Source organism: Heterodontus francisci, chromosome 19 (assembly GCF_036365525.1).
Source record: "Heterodontus francisci isolate sHetFra1 chromosome 19, sHetFra1.hap1, whole genome shotgun sequence".
Taxonomy (NCBI): Eukaryota; Metazoa; Chordata; class Chondrichthyes; order Heterodontiformes; family Heterodontidae; genus Heterodontus; species Heterodontus francisci.
In genome coordinates this window covers 79,170,892-79,192,943 of record NC_090389.1, presented here as the reverse complement: position 1 = coordinate 79,192,943, position 22,052 = coordinate 79,170,892, and the positions used below count along the sequence as shown (strand labels likewise).

At 42.2% G+C, this 22,052-nt stretch overlaps 1 protein-coding gene across 3 annotated transcripts in view; it reads right to left on the bottom strand.

Moving 5' to 3' along the window:
• Positions 1–22,052, bottom strand: part of LOC137380227 (ubiquitin-like modifier-activating enzyme 1) — a 360,351-nt gene that overhangs the window by 10,335 nt on the left and 327,964 nt on the right. The window contains exons 23-24 of one of the 3 annotated variants that reach the window (XM_068052057.1): positions 17,235–17,336; positions 2,441–2,541 (exon numbers count right to left, since the gene is read on the bottom strand). In XM_068052057.1, coding sequence (XP_067908158.1) covers positions 2,441–2,541; positions 17,235–17,336 — 203 coding nt within the window. The remainder of the gene's footprint in view (positions 1–2,440; positions 2,542–17,234; positions 17,337–22,052) is intronic. The other 2 variants (XM_068052058.1, XM_068052059.1) reach the window with 2 other exon arrangements.

The following is a 22,052-nucleotide window of genomic DNA, read 5'->3' as shown; positions in this document are numbered from 1 at the left end:
GCTCAGTGTCAAATTTTGTTTTAAATGCTCCTGTGAAGCACCTAGGGACATTTTACTACATTGAAGGTGCTATATAAATACAAATTGTTGTTGCTTTTTTGGGAAATGTCATGGTTAAAGAGGACACTGTTCTATATTATAAAAGAATTCTCATAACATCAGCATATGGTGAAAATTTTTAAAAATACTTAGAAGAAAAAATGCATTTATGTAGCACTGTTCATGACCTCAGGATGTTGCAGAAGTTAATAAGTACTTCAGAAGTGTGGAATCAAATACAAATCAAACATGGTTCCACGTGATCCAGGCCTGAACTCAAAGACTGGCTATATAGATACCGGTTTTACGGGAATCTATGACACGCAGACCTGGCAACTGGTTTGCAGGCCCTCTGATTAGATGGTTCTGGATTTGTGGGCACAATTTTAACCGAACCTGCCTGCTGATAAACTGATGGGATTGGGTGAAACACCAGACTTGATTTTACTCTTCGCTGAAGTCAATATAGACAAGTACTGGTGGTGGAGATGGGGTGGAGGCGAGGTGTTAAAACCAACGTTCCACCCGATCCTGTGGGTTTTCCACGTGGCGAGCTGGGTTAAAATTGCACCTTCCTTATATTCAATCAGTTCATCATAATTCCAAAATCCAACTCACTGTTTGGGACTTTTGAATCTAAACGGAGAGATCTTTTGCTGCCGGATAAACAGTGAGAAGCTGTGGAGTGAAGGTCCTCCACATTATACTGTATACACATTGGTGATTCTCCAATATATTGAGCTTACATACTAAAACACACATTACTTTCAGGGGAAGGGGCTTACAACACTACAGCGCACCATTTAAACTAGTCAGAAGTACCATTCAGATTTTGGAATGTTATACTGTAGTGATGACATGTGACTGGTTTGATACCAGCTGCTGTACAGGGCCATTCACAGCCAATCCCTCTGATTGAGATGGCAGGGTATAAATTATAACAGCCAGGGGAGAACTCGGCTCCTTGCAACAATTACTCTCAGGTAAATTGCCCTTATAGAAACATAGAAAGATTAATGATACTGAAGGAGGCCATTTAGTCCATCGTGTCCGTGCTAGCCGAAAAAGAGCTATCCAGCTTAATCTCACTTTCTAGCTCTTGGTCTGTAGCCCTGTACGTTACAGTCCCCACCATCTAGCACTGCAAATTCTGAGTGTTTTGAAAGAATGGGCCACTGTTAAAATGCAAACCAAAACTCTGCTGAAGTTCGTTATGTGCTTGAAACCTCCCCTTTTGGCCATTCTTTAAACCTAGCTTGATGCTGTGTTGGAGTTCTATTCTTCACAGTGTTTAGCCCAAGTGGTGTGAAAAGGCTGTGGGGGTGGGGTTTCTCACACTGCTGCAGTGCAGTCAGATTGGCAATTTACTCCAGAGATACAGCCCCTGATATTTACTGGGTTGGGATTTCCACGTAGGTGGGGAGATGTTCCGGGTCAGGACCTGAATGCTGTGTTTTGTTTTGAAAAGCGGTTCCCTGCCCAGAAGGCAGCCTGATTGGCAGGTTTGGCACCCTGTTAGGTGAGGAATGCTCCAGAAAAGGCTGCAGGTACATTTCCCTGCTCCTTGGGGTTAGGGGAGAGATTGTGAGTGGGTTGGAGGGTGCTACAGCATGGTTTGGAGAGTTGGTGGGGGATGTTCACAAGGCGACAGAAAGAGATTGGGGGCAGAGATTGGGGTGGGGGGGGGTGGCGGTGAATGTGGGGGTGGTGGATTTTGGTGATGCTGGGTGGGGGGAAGCAGGTTTGCTCGGAGGGCTGGGGGTAACACTCCTGTTCCTCCTGGTCCACAAGCAGTGTTGGGAAAGCACTTACCTCTATCATGCAGCAGTCCTCTCCTTCCCTTACATGACAGTTTTCCTGAGGCCAGGGGAACCCTGGCAGCTTGTTTAAAAGCTGGAAGCGAGATAAAATCTGGGGCATGCAACCTCATTAAAACATTCAAATGAGTGATCCCCCGCCTCCAGCGAGTTGGTTATTCGCCACCCCCATCCTGTACCCGTTAAAACTGAAAGTGGGCAGGTTCGAGGTGGGTTGCATTCAGGTTTAAGGTTTTTAAAACTTAGCATCGCCTCTAACCTCCTGTTTATAGGGGTTAAAATTACCCCTATACTGTTAGTTCTGCATAACAAAAACCAACACTAAAATGGCAGCATAACTAAACCCTTATGGGGTCATTTTGCCTGTGTGCGATAGTATAAAATCAGCAAATCAGATGCCCTGTTTTATGTCTCTCCCAATTTTTATTTCCAATAAAGTCAATAGAAATACAAATCAGAAGGGATGTAAAACAGCTGGCGATATGCTAATGCCCACTATATATTATCGCAAAAGGTCAAAATTACTATTGTTGAATCTAAAAATCATAGCATGGCGGGCCTCAATTGAAAGAAGTGTTATGGACCTCTGTGACAATCGCTTCTTCTGTGTCTCCTGACTCATGTGTGCAGCGTACAGCAACCAAGTCTCACAAACGACCAAGGTAACCTCCAGATTATATTCCTTCTGCAAAATAGCAAAACAATGTGCGGGTTCAGATGCAAAAGAAATACAAACAGAGTTTAATAAAAAAACAGAAAATGCTGGAAATAGTCAGCAGGTCTGGCAGCATCTGTGGAGAGACAAACAGAGTTAACAATGACCTTTCATCAGTATTTTGCTTTTGTACAAGTAGAGTTTGTTCACCTGCACCAAATTTCTGAATTCATTGGTGATAATGATGGTAAAGGTCCCAAATGTAATTAATTCCAATTCAATTTTTTGGGAGGAGAAGTTGCCTCCTTATACAATGCCCTTGTACGTACTGCCTGTGCAGAGTTTGCAAGTTCTCCCTGTGACCGTGTGGGTTTTCGCCGGGTGCTCTGGTTTCCTCCCACCGCCAAAGACTTGTAGGTGATAGGTAAATTGGCCATTATAAATCGCCCCTAGTGTAGGTAGGTGGTAGGGAATAGGGGATTACTGCAGGGTTAGTATAAATGGGTGGTTCTTGGTCGGCACAGACTTGGTGGGCCGAAGGGCCTGTTTCAGTGCTGTATCTCTAAATAAATAAAATAAATATACTTTACTTAAAAAGAAAGCTTCAAAGAGAAAAGGGGAACTATTTTCAAGACAGCACACCTGGCTTAAAAAGAGGTGGGTATTTTAACACCACTTTAAATAATGTACTTCATCAGTTGTGGCAATTCACTAAAGTACCAAAATGATGAGAGATCTTTGATCTGTAAATCAGAACTCACGACAACCAACAAAAATCACATTAAGGGCTTTAAGTTTTTTAAATCATTTTTGACTGCGGGGCTTCTTTTCTTTGATAAAACAGAGGCACTAATAACATATCGTCATCATTCAAAGCCTCCTTCATGCATTAGTGGGCAGACACTGCCAATTACAGAGGGTAGCGCACGCCCCATTTCAGACACAGATGCTCAGCTGCAGGTTTACACTTGAAATATCAATTCCACAAACGTTTGGCTCCTGTTCTGACAGCAATCTGCCGACATTCATCCACTTTATCAGAATTCTCATCTCACAGCAATTGCAGGACCACTCCTGCCATGCCCCTCCCCCAAAGTTACCAATATACTGTTTGTTTTTGAGAGTCTATTGTCCGCTTCTTTCTCTATGGTGGCATCAAACAAGATGCAAATGAGATGTACATTTAGCAGACTCCACAAATGTGTGTGGGGCAACCACAGCCTTAGAGCACAGACCAAACTCAAAGTGTACAAAGCCATAGTCCTCACCACCCTTCTGTATGGCGCCGAGTCATGGGTCCTATACCGCCTTCTAGAGTGCTTCCATCAGCGCTGCCTCCGCAGCATCTTCAAGATCTGCTGGCAGGACCGCATCTCAAACACTGAAGTCCTGGAAACAGCCAACGTCAGCAGCATTGAGGCCATCCTCCTGCAAAGCCAACTGCATTGGGTGGGTCATGTTGCCCGGATGGACGAAGCCATAGAGCCATAGAGTTATACAGCACAGAAACAGGCCCTTCGACCCATCGTGTCTGTGCCGGCCATCAAACAGCTATCTATTCTAATCCCATTTTCCAGCACTTGGCCCATAGCCTTGTATGCTATGGCATTTCAAGTGCTCATCTAAAGACTTCTTAAATGTTGTGAGGGTTCAGGCAGTGTGTTCCAGATTCCAACCACACTCTGGGTGAAAATTGTTTTCCTCAAATTCCCTCTAAACCTCCTGCCCCTTACCTTAAATCTATGCCCCCTGGTTACTGACCCCTCCGCTAAGAGAAAAAGTTTCTTCATATCTATCCGAACAATGCCCCTCATAATTTTGTATACCTCAATCAGGTCCCCCCCTCAGCCTTCTCTGCTCTAAGGAAAACAACCCTTGCCTATCCAGTCTCTCTTCATAGCTGAAATGCTCCAGCCCAGGCAACATCCTGGTGAATCTCCTCTGCACCCTCTCCAGTGCAATCACATCCTTCCGATAGTGTGGTGACCAGAACTGTATCCAGTACTCCAGCTGTGGCTTAACTAACATTTTATACAGCTTCATCATAATCTCCCTGCTCTTATATTCTATACCTTGGCTAATAAAGGCAAGTATTCCATATGCCTTCCAAACACCTTATCTACCTGTGCTGCTGCCTTCAGTGATCTATGAACAAGTACACCAAGGTCCCTCTGATCCTCTGTACCTCCTAGGGTCCTACAATCCATTGTATATTCCCTTGCCTTGTTAGTCCTTCCAAAATACATCACCTCACACTTCTTAGGATTAAATCCATTTGCCACTGCTCTGCCCATCTTACCAGCCCATCTATATCGTCCTGTAATCGAAGGCTTTCCTCCTCACTATTTATGACACCAATTTTCATGTCATCTGCTAACTTACTGATCATACCTCCTATATTCACGTCTAAATCATTAATGTACATTACAAACAGCAAGGGTCTCAGCACCGATCCCTGTGGTACACCACTGGTCAAGGCTCCCACTCGCAAAAACAACCCTCGACCATCACCCTCTGCCTCCTGCCACTCAGCCAATTTTGGATCCAATTTGCCAAATTGCCCTGGATCCCATGGGCTCTTAGCTTCTTAACCAATCTCCCATGCAGGACCTTATCAAAAGCCTTACTGAAGTTCATGTAGACTACATCAACTGCTTTATCCTCATCTACACATCTAGTCACCTCTTCAAATAATTATCTTATATGTTTCAATAAGATCACCTGTCATTCTTCCAAACGCCAATGGATACAGGCCCAACCTGTCCAACCTTTCCTCATCCCAGGTATCAGTCGACTGAACCTTCTCTGAACTGCTTCTAAAGCAATTATATCCTTTCTTAAGTAAGGAGACCTAAACTGTACACAATACTCCAGATGTGGCTGCACCGATGCCCTGTACAACTGTAGCAAAACTTCCTTACTTTTAGATTCCATTCCCCTTACAATAAACAACAACATTCCATTTGCCTTCCTAATTACTTGCTGTACCTGCATACTAACTTTTTGTGATTCACATACCAGGATACCTAGATGCCTCTGTACTGCAGAATTCTGCAATCTCTCTCCATTTAAATAATATACTGATTTTCTATTCTTCCTGCCAAAGTGGACAAGTTCACATTTGCACACATTATACTCCATCTGCCAGATCTTTGCCCCTCACTTAAACTATCTATATCCCTTTGTGGACTCCTTATGTTCTCCTCACAACTTACACTCCTACCTATCTTGATGTCATCAGCAAATTTAGCAACCATACTTTCGATCTTTTCATCCAAGTCATTTTTATTGATTGTAAATAGTTGAGGCCCGAGCACTGTTCCTTGTGGCACTCCACTAGTTACAGCTTGCAAAATGACTCATTTATCCCTACTCTCTGCTTCCTGTTAGCTAACCTATCCTCTATCCACTCTAACCATGTTAATATGATATCTTCTATCCATGTTAATATGTTACTCCCTACACCATGAGATCTTATTTTGTGTAGCAATCTTTGATGTGGCACCTTATCAAATGCCTTTTAGAAATCTAAGTACACCATATCTAGAGGTTCCCCTTTCTCCGCGTTGCTTGTTACTTCCTCAAAGAACTGTAATAAATTAGTCAAACATGATTTCCCTTTCACAAAACTATGTTGACTTTGTCTGATTGTATTATGATTTTCTAAGTTCCTTGCTATAACTTCCTTAATAATAGATACTAGCATTTTCCCAATGACAGAAGTTAGGCTAACTGGCCTGTAGTTTCCTGCCTTCTGAGTCCCTCCTTTCTTGAACAGAGGAGTTACATTCACTATTTTCTAATCTGATGGGACATTTCCAGGATTTAGGGAATTTTGGAAAATTACAACCAATGCATCTACTATCTTCACAGCCATTTCTTTTAAGACCCGAGGATGAAGTCCATCAGGTCTGGGAACTTGTTAGCTTTTAGTTCTAATAGTTTTCTCAGTGCCCTTTCCCTGGTGATCGTAATTGTTTGAAGTTCCTCTGTCCCTTTCACCTCTTGATTTACAAGTATTTCTGGGATGTTATTTGTGTCTTCTACAGGGTAGAGAGTTACAAAATATCTGTTCAACGTTTACGCCATTTCCTTATTTCCCATTATTAATTCACCAGACTCACTCTTTAGGGGGCCCATGCTCACTTTTGTTACTCTTTTTCCTTTGAAATACTTACAGAAAGGTTTACTATCTGTTTTTATATTTCCAGCTAGCTTTCTCTCATACTCAAATTTTTCTCTCACATTTTTTTTTAAGTCATTCTTTGGTTTTTAAACTCTGTCCAATCTTCTGACCTACCACTAATCTTCGTGGAACTGGCTCCTTTTTCTTTCAATTTGATACTATCTTTAACTTCCTTAGTTAGCCACAGATGGTGCATCCTTCTCCAAGAGTCTTTCTTTTTCACTGGAATGTATCTTTGCTGAGTGTTATGAAATATCTCCCTAAATGTCTGCCACTGTATCTCTACTGACCTTCCCGTAAACCTAATTTTCCAGTTCACTTCAGCCAGCTCAGTCTTCATACCCTTGTATTTGCTTTTATTTAAGCTTAAGACACTAGCCTTAGACCCACTTTTCTCTCCCTCAAACTGAATACGAAATTAAACATGTTATGATCACTGCTACCTAGAGGCTCCTTTACTATGAAGTCATTCAGTAATCCTGCTTTATTGCACACTACCAGGTCCAGAAATAGCCTGCTCTCTGGTTGGCTCTAGAATGTGCTGCTCTATGAAATTTTCCCAAAACACTATGACCTCATCTTCTAGGCTACCTTTGCCGATCTGATTCGTCCAATCTATTGTTAGATTAAAATCACTCATGATTATTGTCGTACCTTTCTTACAAGCCCCCATTATTTCTTCCTGTATACAGTGTAGTTACTGTTAGGGGGCCTAAAAACTACTCCCACAAGTGACTTTTTACCTTTGCTATTTCTTATCTCCACCCAAACCGATTCTACATCCTGATCTTTAGAACTAACTATCATCTCTCACTATTGTCCTAATGTCTCCTTAATTAACAGAGCTACCCCACCACCTTTTTCTAGCTTCCTGTCCTTCCAAAATGTCGAGTATCATTCTATGATTCATTCCTTTTTATTGTTTTAAACTTTTCCAGCCCCACAACCCTCTGAGATCTTGGCGCTTCTCCAATTTTGGTCTCTTGCTCATCCCTGATTTTAATTGTTCCACCGTAAGTGGCCATGCCTTCAGTTGCCTATATGCAAATCTGTGGAATTCCTTCCCAAAACATCTCCTTTAAGCTGCTCCTTAAAACCTACCTCTTTGACCAATCTTTTGGTCACCTGTCCTAATATCTCCTTAAGTGGCTCGGTGTCATATTTTGTTTAATAATGCTTCTGTGAGGCACCTTGGGTTGTTTTATTATGTTAAAGGTGCTATATAAATGCACGTTTTTTAATATTTCGGGCCTAAGAGGACTGCAAGATGCATTGTTCTGCTTGTTGAGGGGAGGGTTGGGGGGAATTGTTGGAAGCTCTTGGGTGAGTGCGTGATAATTTGGTAATTTTTTTCTGTGTTGTTAGAAATCTTATTGTACGGAGATTAGATTGTGGCAGGTTAGATAGATGTATCTGCTTGAATTTGCTTTTCCCAACATGAGACTGGATAAACTGCTTTTGCTGGATTGCGAAAATCTTACTTAATCTGATCATCCAATAAAAAACACCCCAAGGATGTAAGAAAAATAATTTAGGAATTTTGTTGCCTCATATCCTCCAGCCTGGTGCTAACATAGAGCTAGCTTCTAATGAACATACGAATTAGGAGCAGGAATAGGCCACTCTGCTCCCAGAGTCTGCTCCACCATTGAATATGTTCATGGCTGAACTGATTACTCCACATTTCCACCTACCCCCGATAACCTTCCACCCCCTTGCTTATCAAGAATCTATCTACCTCTGCCTTAAAAATATTCAAAGACTCTGCTTACACTACCTTTTGAGGAAAAGAGTTCCAAAGACTCACGACCCTCTGAGAGAAAAAATTTCTCCTCATCTCTGTCTTAAATGGGTGACCCCTTATTTTTAAACAGTGACCCCTAGTTCTAGATTCTCCCACAAGGGGAAACATCCTTTTCACATCCATCCTGTCAAGACCCCTCAGGATCTTATATGTTTCAATCAAGTCGTCTCCTACTCTTCTAATTTCCAGCGATACAAACCCAGCCTGTCCAATCTTTCCTTGTAAGACAGCCCGCCCATTCCAGGTATTAGTCCAGTAAACCTTCTCTGTACTGCCTCCAATGCATTTACATCCTTCCTTAAATAAGGAGACCAGTACTGTACACAGTACTCCAGATGTGGTCTCACTAGTGCCCTGTATAGCTGAAGCATAACCTCCCTACTTTTGTATTCAATTCCTTTCGCGATAAACAATAACATTCTATTAGCTTTCCTAATTAGGTGCTGTACCTACATACTAACCTTTTGCGATTCATGCACCAGGATGCCCAGATTCCTCTGCATCTCAGAGGTCTGCAATCTCTCATCATTTAGATAATATGCTTCTATTTTATTCTTCCTGCCAGAGTGGACAATTTCCCACTTTCCCACATTATACTCCATTTGCCAGGTCTTTGCTCATTCACTTAACCTATCTATATCCCTTTGTCCTCTTCACAAGTTACTTGCCTACTTATCTTTGCGTCATCAGCAAATTTAGCAACCATACCTTCGGTCCCTTCGTCTAAATCATTAATATAAATTGCAAAAAGTTGAGGCCCCAGCACAGATCCCTGTGGTACATCACTCATTACATCTTGCCAACCAGAAAATGACCCATTTATGCCTACTCTCTGTTTCCTGTTAGCTAGCCAATCCGCTATCTATGCCAATATGTTACCCCCGACACCATGAACTTTTATTTTCTGCAATAACCTTTGATCTGGCACCTGATCAAATGCCTTCTGGACATCTAAGTACAATACATCTACCGGTTCCCCGTTATCCACAGCACATGTAACTCCCTCAAAGAACTTCAATAAATTGGTTGAACATGATTTCCCTTTCACAAAACCATGTTGACAAAACCTTGAATTTTTCTAAATGTCCTGCTATAACGTCTTTAATAATACCTTCTAATATTTTCCCTAAGTCAGATGTTAAGCTAACTGGCCTGTAGTTTGCTGCTTTTTGTCCCCCTCCCTTTTGGAATAAAGGAGTTACATTCGCTATTTTCCAATCCTAACGGAACCTTCCCCGAATCTGGGGAATTTTGGAGAACTAAAACTAATGCATCAACTATCTCACTAGCCACTTCTTTTAACACCCTAGGATGAAGTCCATTAGGACCCGAGGACTTGTCAACCCACAGCCCCAACAATTTGTTCAGTACCACTTCCCTGGTGATTGTAATTTTCTTGAGTTCTTCCCTCCCTTCCATTTTCTGATTTACAGCTAATACTGGGATGTTACTTGTATCCTCAATAGTGAAGACCAATGTAAAATATCTGTTCAATTTATCTCCCATCTCCTTATTATCCATTATTAATTCCGCAGACCCACTTTCTATAGGACCAACACTCACTTTGTTAACTCTTTTCTTTTTAAAATATCTATAGAAACTCTTACTATCTGTCTTTATATTTCTAGCTAGCTTTTTCTCGTACTCTAATTTTACTTTCCTTATCAATCTTTTAGTCATTCTTTGCTGTTTTTTATATTCTGTCCAAGCTTCTGACCTGCCTCCCATCTTTGCACAATTATAGGCTTTTTCTTTAAGTTTGATACTATCTTTAACTGTTTTAGTTAACCATGGATGCTGGGTCCCACTTTTGGAATTTTTCTTTCTCGTTGAAATGTATCTATTCTGTGTATTCTGAAATATCCCCTTAAATGTCTGCCACTGCATCTCTATTGACCTATCCCTTAACCTGATTTGCCAGTTCACTTTAGCTAGCTCTGCTTTCATGCCCTCATGATTGCCCTTATTTAAGTTTAAAATATTAGTCTTGGACCCACTCTTCTCTCCCTCAAACTGGATGTAAAATTCAATCATATTATGATTGCTGCTACTTAGGGGCGCCTTAACTATGAGGTCATTAATTAATCCTATCTCGTTACACAATACCAAATCTAGTATAGCCTGCTCTCTGCCTGGCTCTAGACTGTATTGTTCCAAGAAATTATCCCGAAAACATTCTATGTACTCCTCATCTAGGCTATCACTGCCCATCTGATTTTTCCAGTCTATATGTAGGTTAAAAGCTCCCATAATTATCATTGTACCTTTCTGACAAGCTGCCATTATTTCTTCCTTTATATCCCATTCTACAGTGTGGTTAATGTTAGGTGGCCTGTACACCACTTCCACAAGTGACTTCTTGCCTTAATGATTTCTCATCTCTACCCAAACTGCTTCTACATCCTGATCTCATGAACTTAGGTCACCCCTCTCTATTGCGCTAATACCATCATTAATTAACAGAGCTACCCCTCCACCTTTTCCTAGCTTCCTGTCCTTCCTAAATGTCATGTACCCTTCAATATGCAGGCCCCAATCTATGTCATCCTGCAGCCATGTCTCTGGAATGATCAGATCATACTTATTTATCATCCTTATTTATTTCTATTTGCGCTCTCAGTTCATCTGTATTGTTTCGAATGCTACGTGCATTCAGATACAGAGCCTTTAGTTTTGTCCTTTTATGATTTTTGTAGCCTCTAGTCTTATCTGTTGATTTACTCTTAGATTTGTATGCTCTGTCACTTCCTGTCACAGTCTGTTTATCATTTCCCATATTAATAGCTTTCTCGCTTGCCTTGTCTCTATTCCTTGATTTACCATGTCTTCCCAAATTTGATCCCTTGTCCCCACTATTCAGTTTAAAACCCTCTCCACTTCCCTAGTTATGCGGCTTGCTAGAACACCGGGCCCCAGCACAGTTCAGGTGTAGACTGTCCTAATGGTACAGCCACCATTTTCCCCAGTACTGGTGCCAGTGTCCCACGAACTGGAACCCACTTCTACCACACCAGTCTTTGAGCCATGCATTAATTTCTCTAATATTATTTGCCCTATGTCAATTTGCATGCGGCTCAGGTAATAATCCAGAGATTATTACCTTTGAGGTTCTGCTTCTTAATTTGGTGCCTAGTTCCTCTTACTAACTGTGCAGAACCTCTTTCCTTGTCCTGCCTATGTTGTTGGTACCTACATGGACCACGATGACTGAATCCTCCCCCTCCCACTGTAAGTTCCTCTCCAGCTCTGAGCAGATGTTCCGAACCCTGGCACCGGGCAGGCAATACAGCCTTCTAGACTCTCGCTCTTTGCTGCAGAGAACACTGTCAATCCCCCTAACTATACAGTCTCCTACGACCACTACATTCCTTTTTTCTCCCTCCACTTGAATGGCTTCCTGTAGCATGGTGCCATGGTCAGGTTGCTCATCCACCCTGCAGGCCCCACTCTCATCCAAACAAGCTGAAAGAACCTCAAACCTGTTGGACAATCGCAAAGGCTGAGGCTCCTGCACTCCTGCCCTCTGGGTCCCCTTACCTGCTTCAGGTGCAGCCACACTCTCCTGTCCCTGACCACTGACCAAATCAGAAGACCCTATCCTCAGGGGTGTGACCGCCTCCTGGTACAAAATGTCCAGGTAACTTTCCCCCTCCGTGATGTGTCGCAGTGTCTGCAGCTCGGACTTCAGTTCAATGACTCTGAGCCGAAGCTCTTCGAGCCGCGAACACTTACTGCAGACGTGTTTGCCCTGGATCACACTGGCATCCAGGAGTTCCCACATGCTGCAGCCGTGACACATCACCTGTCCTGCCATCCTTACTGTGTTTTAATTAGCTACTTAATTATTTTATTCAATTATTTATTTTATTTTCCTTTTTTTAATATATCTTAATAAGCTTACCACTAGTTCCTTTACTATTTTAAACGTTAGGATTAGAATGGACCTTAATCATTCACCAGATACTAACCAAACAGGAAGCTCTTCCCAAACCAATCGCTTACCTGCTTACCTGTGATATTTGATGCTAGCTTTGATTTAAATTAAATTAAAATAAAAGCTTACCTGTATACTCACCCCAGCGGCTCTCTGTTTCCCTGCTCTGTTGATTGTGATGTCACTCTTCTTCCCCAGCTTTAACCAATAAGGCAGAGCAGAATTGAGATTCTATAGTTGTGGTGTAGTCTCCCACAGTCTACCCTCCATAAACTTGAGGCCACCTAAAGCCCTGCTGCTCATGCTTTTACTCACACCAAGTCCTGCTCACCTATTGCCCATGAGTTCGCTGACTTACATTGGCTCCCAGTCAAACAACACCTTGATTTTAAAATTCCCATCCTTGTTTTCAAATCCCTTCATGGCCTCGCCCCTCCCTATCTCTGTAATCTCCTCCAGCCCTACAACCCTCGTCGATATCTGCACTCGTCTAATTCTGGCTTTTTGAGCATCCCCGATTTTAATTGCTCCAGCATTGGTGGCTTTCAGCTGCCTGGGCCCTAAACTCTGGAAAACCCTCCCTAAACCTCTCTGTCTCTCTACATCTCTTTCTTCCTTGAAGATGCTTCATATCTCATGTGGCTTGGTGTCTAATTTTGCGTTTTAACTCTCCTCCGAAGTGCCTTGGGATGTTTTATTCCAGTAAAGGTGCAATATAAATATAAGTTGTTGATGGTCAGAACAGTCACAGAAATATTATTAAGGAATATTCCTTTCTATTTGTCAGCTTGCACAGCCTTGTTTGGAAATAAAATGTGACTGCGATGGTCACTGAGTGATACAGACTTTATATCAATACAAACAATGGACAAGACTCAGAGAGGGAGAAATGAAAAAGAAGTTTTATAAAAATTTTTACTCTTCACTCAGTAGAGTACAATATCATCATATTATCACCGAGACAAGGGCAGGATTTTGGGTTTTGGGTCAGGATCACGACATCAGGGTCACATGGGCATCACGACCGTGCACTGTGTGGGGAACAGTCACCGGTCAGTGATTTTCCCCTAATTGGACAATTAGTGGCCAAAGGGTGGACTCACCGTTCAATTAAGAACAGCGGGCTGGCTCTCGAAGCTGGAGGGTTAATAGGAGGCCCTCCGACTCGGAAGGAGCAGCAGCCTGCAGTTCAGGTGAGGGAGAGGGTGCCTCCATCTTGAGCTGCCCTCTCTGCAACTTTTAAAAGATTTAAATTTAAAAATGGCTTCAGCAGCCAGGCCAGCATTGTGGAGGGGGGAGCCTCTCCACAGGGCGACCTGCAGCCACAGCAGATGGGGAGGACATCAAAGCCTGCCTGGAGCGTTGGCACCACCCCCCCCCCCCCCGCCACCACCCTCGTGTCTGCCACCGGGAGGCTGCCTCCAGGACGATGGCCTAGGTCCTGATGCCTCGGAGGGCTCGCAAGCTGAGTGGAAAATTCCAGTTGGTCTCTTAAAAGGCCATGAATTTACCTTAAATGGTTACCTTCTGCTTGACGGCGGGTAGCCCTTTCGCCTGCAATCCCACTCTGGGAAAATGGCCTGGGGGGTGGGATGGTGCTAACAAACTGGCATGTCAGCGGACGGCACTAATTTTTGAGCCCTCCAGCCTCTGTACTCACCCCCAGATGAGGGCAAAAATTCTGTCCAAGATTTGCTGTAGGTAATGAGTTGGTGCCAGAGTATTTCTAGTATTGTGGAAAGCAAAGGAGTTGTGTCATTTTTGTGCAATACTCATTTTTATTATGTTGCAGGTTGGTTACTATTCAGCCTTATCTTCAATCCCCCACAACTTTCAAATACTACACTTAAAACGAAACACATCGTTATCGCTGTTCCTTGCAAAATAAATACATCTGGTTTGTTGCTCAGAATTAGACGTTAGATATCAATTGTATTTTTTTACCTGATACCAATCTCACAGCTGGCACAGCTGGAGGTGTGCCAAGGCAATAGACTAATGCAAACACACACAAGTAATGTGCTAGCTCAGCTTTGAGGAGGCTATGCTGTTGACAGCACCAACTTGCACCTACCTGAGTTCATCTCACTTGACAAGGATCTTACCCCTCTGTGACGAATGCTATCCTTGAACCTAAAATGACCCGTATGTCCATCAGGCACCAGCTGAATCCCACTTGCACATCTATCCCAGCTTTATTAGGTCCGCCAATAAGACCTCTTGACAGTTTATTTATTTTTCCATCTTTCGCTATCTCTGTTGTGTCATGACAAGGCTGCCTTTGCATTTAAGGTAAGCGTTGTTACTTTAACCCCCTGATCACTGAACAGGTTCTGTGGTTTGTGGTAGAACCATTTGTTTGACTGGAACTTTCTGACTATGTGTGTTCATTGGGGATGGTGTCAGTAAATAATCTACCCAATAAAACAAAGACCAAATGTTGCAATCAAACCCTTCACTGTCTAGGTAAACAGCTCAATTGAGCAACTCTCATTAAACCTTTCAAGCATGTATGCCCCTACATCTGAAGTGAGAGTTGGGAAATCACAGACTTGTGTAGAATTTACAGCACAGGAACAGGCTATTCAGTCCAACCAACCTATGCCAGTGTTTATGCTCCCCACGAGCCGTCTCCCACTCTCATCATTTCATCTCACCCTATCGGCATATCCTTCTATTCTTTTTCCCCTTGTGTTTATCTAGCTTCCCTTTAATGCATCTCTGCTATTCATCTCAACCACTCTATATGATAGCGAGTTCCATATTCTTGCCACTCTCCAGACTTAGAGATTGTTTGTTGGGTGAAGGGCATAACTCAACTCTCATCTGAGAGACATGGGTTCTAAGACAGTTATTGGGGGGTTGTGGTGGGAGCAGTTTAATGCTAGGAAAGACTCTGTGCATTGTGACAGAACAGCTCTTAATCAATATTATTGTGTGAATAACTTAATATTTGGCAGTGCCAAGTTTAGTGGCAAAGTGCTATTGGCATCCTTAAACTGGGTATGTAGATGCCTGCCCAAGATACAAAGGAAATTTGGGTTCCTTAAAACAAAGGATCCACACTGTATTTTATGTATAGATTTTTTCTTTGTTAGAATTTTATAAATTCGTATTTATGAACTTGCATCCCACTTCTATTGAAAGGATAACTGAATCTTCCATGGATGTACTATAATGTTGCTATAACTTGGTGCTTTTGAGAGTCCTATTGCCTATCTTTAACTATCAACTGCATTGGTGGGTTAATATACAAAAAGTTTTAAAAGTTCGATAATGTACAAACACTTTCATAAGTTTGAAGGTAATTAAATTGAGAGGCGTATTACATCCTCATAATGACATGAAATAAAATCATAGAATGGTTACAGCACAAAGGAGGCCACTGAGCCCATCAAGCCTATACTGGCTCACTGCAAGAGCCATTTTGCTCGTCCCACTCCTCAGCTCTTTCTCGGTAGCCCTGCAAGACTTTTCCCTTCAGGTGCTTATCCAATTCCCTTTTAAAAGCCACGATTGCCTCCGCCTCCACCACTGTTTTAGGGAGTGCCTTCCATATAAAATATATGACACTATACATATGTGTGTGTGTGTATATATATGTATATTAAAGCGTATATATATAAAATTCATGTATCCTCCAAACAGAAGACAATAGTAGAAATGGTGCAAATGCTAAGAGTTATTTTTATATTTGAACAAAAAGAGAAAAGAAGAGTAGATGCTGGAATTCTGAAACAATAAAGTAAATGTTTTAAACAATTCTGTAAACACAACGGCCTGGACAGTAACAGGGGAGGGTTATGTGGGCAGAGGACTGAGCTTCAGGTGCATTTTAACTCCACAGTGTGCATATTTTGGCCTTGATAGGTTCCTTGCCTAGAGGTCAGCCTGTTTTCCAATCAGGCAGGGAGCACTCCGGAGCAGGCCGCGGGAACAAGTAGGTCAGCTCCATGAGCCTTGTTGCAGGGTGGGGAGGGGTGGGTGGTCTGCTCCCCGATCCTAGAGGTCTTTGTATGGACGGGAGGGATCTGATGGGGAAGGTTGGGGGCCGGGAGGAAGCACACTATTTGCCTTAGCCCACAAAGAGTGCTGCAAAGGCACTTACCTTCTCCCTGTAGCTATAACGGCCTCCCTTGAGCTGCTGGGTTTCCTGAGGCCTGGGAAACATGGCAGGCCTGTAAACCTGTAAAACTTGTTAAACCAGAGGCTGCCAGCTTCATTAGAATATTTAAATTGCCAGCCCGCCTGCTGGGAAGGCGATGGCTGCTCGCTCCTTGATGTGCCTTTGTTAAAGCTGTAAGTTAGCATGTTGGGGTCAGTTTTGAGGTTTTTCAGACTTTAACCTCTGACAGACCACAGGCCACCTCTTTTTGAGTGTTAAAACCCAGCCCCAGAGCTCTGGCATTTTCTATTGGTTTTATTTATGTTTGGACTACTCAGATTAAAGAACGTGGCTTGTGCTACAGTTGCATCATGGAGATGCTTCCACAGACAGTACATGATTGAGAAATAAAACATCAGTAAGATTTGAAATCTTCTTAGTGAGGAACAGCTGAAAAACTGTGAGGAGCAACATCAATCTGCCAGATGTGGCACATCTGTGCATCTGGCGGTGTTAGTTTTAAAATAAAAAGTACACAATGAAAATAGCCTCCAATTTTTTATACATGTGAAGATGTTTGAGTTCTATAGGCTGATAAATACAATCGATAGCATGAATATAAACCTCTGTCCAAGATCACACTGTGAAGCTCAGGAGAGTGAACCAAAGAAGTTGGCAAGAAGGTTTCAGTTACCTTAAAGTAATCCAGGAATTCTGCCAGTGTCATCTCTTCACCATTTGGCTTTATGCCTTGTACGTTAATGCGATCCCACAGTGTCCATTCAGTATCATGGTACTGCAACATTGAAAAGACGCGGTTACTCACGGGGTTACCAAGGCAGGTTGTTTAAGGCTTGAGGCCCATGAGATAGTCTGAAGGGGTCCACCAAAAATAGCCAGAGAATGTGCGGAAAAAAATACAGCTTGTACCCACAAACTAACTGCTTACTTACCCGGAGGAAATACCTACATTTATCTGAGCGAGTTTGCCTACCTAAATAGGGTCACTGCATTCTGAAGGTAATTCGCTCTGTGAAGTGCTTTGAAACATCTAGACTGCATGATAAGGCATTGAATACCGTTAAAGACATTTATGCCACAACATGCATTCAACTGGACGGAGACAGTCATGCAAGCAATCAGCCACGGCGAAGAGAAGTGAAGGTGCTGGCTTTGAGGCTGCCAATCATCTGACGTAGTTTGTCAGAGCCACCTCTGCCTCACGGTGACAGGGTAAGGTGGAGCTTGGTTCAGAATCGGAGGTGAGGTGGGATGGGATGGTGTGGGAATTTAACATACCTGATTGGTAAAGGTAATAGGCAGATTACAAAATGTTACTTCAGTTTTAGCATTTGCACGATTGAAGACGTTTTGAAAAAATGCACTTTAACTCGGGAGTTAGTTTAGTTTAGAGATACAGCACTGAAACAGGCCCTTCGGCCCACCGAGTCTGTGCCGACCATCAACCACCATTTATACTAATCCTACATTAATCCCATATTCCTACCACATCCCCACCTGTCCCTATATTTCCCTACCACTTACCTATACTAGGGGCAATTTATAATGGCCAATTAACCTATCAACCTGCAAGTCTTTGGCATGTGGGAGGAAACCGGAGCACCCGGAGGAAACCCACGCAGACACAGGGAGAACTTGCAAACTCCGCACAGGCAGTACCCAGAATTGAACCCGGGTCGCTGGAGCTGTGAGGCTGCGGTGCTAACCACTGCGCCACTGTGCCGCATTGTGATGTCAGGTTTAAATGTTGGCACGAGAATTGAGAATTGTTGCTCAGCAACAAGTTTCACATTAAGTAAAACAAAAATAATAAATATGCACGTTTAATTATATAACCAAATTTTAAACAGAAAAAATACTCGTGTATTAGGAGTTCCGTGGAATTTTGATAACACAGGAGGGGGGAGCCTCAGAAGCAGAAAGGTTGAGAACCGCTGGTTTTAGGAGCTTCAGGTTTACGTATATTATGTGTGTTGGGAAGGGGAGTAAGATGACTTGTGCTTTTCTTCCGGTTTACATGTGTCTGTTTGTACATGTACATTGGAGACAGATACTCTGCATGCAATTTAGCCTGGGGGAAAGACTGAACTTTAATTGTTTACTTCTGAAAATAAAATTTAAGAATTCTTCAAATTAACTTAATCTTCAGACAGTGTGCTTAATATTTACATTCCAGGGCAGATAAATCATAGACCGGTTACACAAAAGGAGGCCATTCAGACTGTCGAGCCTGTGCTGGCCCTCTGTAAATTTCAAATTACTCAATTATCACAAAAACATCTCACCAGAAGACAAGCAGCATTGCAAAGCTATGTTGTTAAAATATATTGTTTCATATAGAGCTACCAAATTATCAGAACACACATCTGTAGACACCTTGGATTGAAACAATAAGCATTATCACTTGACAAGAAGTCCCCTGTGTGAAAACAATTTCACTATTTGCCTGTTTTATATAATTAGATGCAATGACCTTTCAACCTCGAATCAACGGAAAATAGATTGTGCTTTTTAGGGTGTGTGCAGATAAACAACAATAACTCGCATTTATACAGTGCCTTTAACATGTTGTGGGTTGACCTTAAAAAGGGACCATCTTAAGAGCTGTAAATGAAGATCACCAGAGGAAGTGATGTCACGTCACACATGACCAGTTAGTTGTGGGTGGAGCCCAACAGAGTGAGACATGTGTAGATGTGGCCCGTGCACTAACTGTTTGTATATATATGTCCCAGTTAAGTTATACTAAAACCTCGCATTTTCTTTGGATATTACTTGTAGTCCTCTGAGCCTCACAATAGTTCAAATATCAAAGGAACAAATAATATTACATAACATAGAAAAAAGTCCCAAGTTGCTTCACAGAAGCTTAAGGAAAACTAATGCTGAGCTGACTCTACCAATATGGTACTGTAGTAGTCTTCTGTAATTCTTGGAACTGCACATTACACAAAATAGCCCGATATTCCCAGTGCCAACCACAATAAACTTTACTGTTTGCTGTGGCTCAGTAATGGGTGGAGACTAAGTGATACCCCTTGTTTGGGGGGGGGGGTGGTGAGGTGGAATACGGGGACAATATTTCTTCTTTATATAAAACCATATCGCAAACGCTAGGAAGCTAGGATAAAGGAGATAACGCTAGTAGTTAATGGATTAGATGTATATCTTGAATTGGACAGTTTGTGATTGTGTTTGTGTGTCTTCTATGCACCCAATCAGAAACATCCACAGTTCTATGTGTATGCGTGTAATGTCTAAAATATTAAGTCACTCTGTTTATGAAAAAATATCAAGTTTATTTGTAGTAGTAGTGCAGATTGGGGAGTGATCTCATCAGCCACAGGAGGTACAGTGTCCATTCAAGTCTGTATGTGGCGTACAAAAGAAATACAGGCTTCAAAATAAACCTGTTTCAAATAACTGGATTAATGCCACCTTCAAAATACTTCAGATGAGCTCATAAGTATTTGCACAGCCCAATTTCGAGGCTGTACCCAAAAGTTCCACAAAAAGGTAGTCGTGACAAAGTTCCAAGGTGAAAATGAGTGCAATGTGGCCTTGAAGATCAACTTTCTTTGGGACGTACAACCTTTTCATTATCTGTCCCCTTTCCCCTCATTCTGAGCTGCCTTCAAAAAATAACTCCTGTGCAACAAAAAAAAAGTGATTGCCTTTTTTGAAATGTGAAACACATGTCAATACACACATGCACACACATTATATATATATATAAATATATATATATATATATATATATATATATATATGTGTGTGTGTGTGTAAACCTTCACCCTTTGGGTTACAGTATTGAGCAATAATGACCCAAATCTTCAGTCTTGGACACTGTGATAAGCTCTGGGGTCAGTAGTTTACCACTGCAGCCTCAACTAGAAAGAGTGTTTAGAGACAAATAACTTGAGTGATTGATGCATTTGGCTGCATATAAGCAGAGCAGCTATTAATTCACTTATCTTATATAAGCCTGTTATAGTATAAATGTTTTTCCCTAATTACCCTTTATTCAAACCATATATACATAGTCTTGGTTAATGGGTATTTCTCCTTTTCCCTGTATATCTGAACAGTTATCCCTTCCACCCGCATCAACTCCCCCCGCCAACCACACCCCCCTTCCAAACCCGACTCTTTCTGAAGGATGGAAAAAATCAATATTGAGATATATAAATCTCCTGGCTCCTATTAATGTCTCAGCCCCCGTTATTTCATCTGTCTCTCTGTCGCATTTTCTTTGCATGTCTGGTTAGGTTCATGCATCTTTTCCGAAGGTACGGGGCTTGCCCCACAGCTGCTCCCTCTCTCTCCAGCCCGTTTCCTGTCTCCATCAATCCACACGTGAAGTGGGGGAGGAAAAGGGGAGCTGAGAGCGGAAACACTGCCACTGGCTGATGTGAACCAACAGCCCGGGCCAGCCAGAGCATTTAACACACCATTATTACATCAAGAATACTGCAGGGCCGGGAGCAACCGTATAACGGCAAGAAGACTGCTAATGAGGAACAGATCTCAAAAGCAGCCTCTCTCTCTGTTCGAAGGTGAATCCTACTCCATTTCACAATTTGCAAATTAACTGTGAAATGGACAATTGGTACAAGGTTCAACTTAAGATGAAAGATTTTGCTTTTAAAAGTCAGAATATGATCTTTTGGTACTGAACAAAGGCTGTCTCTGCACAGGATCAAATTAATTTTGCTGGGTTTTGGGGGGTGGGGGAAAGGGGCCTGATAAATAAAAAAAAATTGAGCCTCCTTAGGAATGAACAGAGCAAGCTAAAATAGAGGTTGAAATATTTTAAAAGAAATAGTTCTTCAAGGCAGGGCAATCTTTAAAAAGATTTAACTCTTTTTCAGGAAGATTTACTTTCTTTACATAGAAATTCAGACGAGAAAGTACTTTATCTTTTTACTGATACTCAAAAGCTGGATATGACACAGCCGACAATGGATATATCCTGTAGGAGGTTGAGAGTATAATATGAAACCATGACATTTGTCATTTGGAAATCTGTCCAATTATTTTTCAAATGCAATTGGTATTCTACAACTGTTTTAATGAAGAGGTGAGCTGAGAACATCTGGACTGCAGCCCTGTGAGGATTGGGAATCAAGATCTGATCTTAATGCAAGCCTGCAGTGCCAGAGGGTACAGTCCATTTCATACCCCTACCCCTCTCCCCTCCCCTTCAATTAATCACAGTTGCAGTTTGAACGGTGTTCACATTTAACCCCTGTTAATGAGGTTTAATCTGTGATTGCTGCAAACATTCCAAAGCACTACTGGCTCAGCCATTGCCTGATCTTTCAAATGACTGGAGATTATAGTATCAATGCTGTTCAGAGTCATGCCCAAACTTGTGTGAGCCTACACCTAGCACACTCACTAACCTCAGTTCAAGCAAGGCACTTGCAAGAGTGGACGAATCTTTTTGGATCAGGGTGGGTACCTTTGTATGAGGTGGCGTTAAACTTGT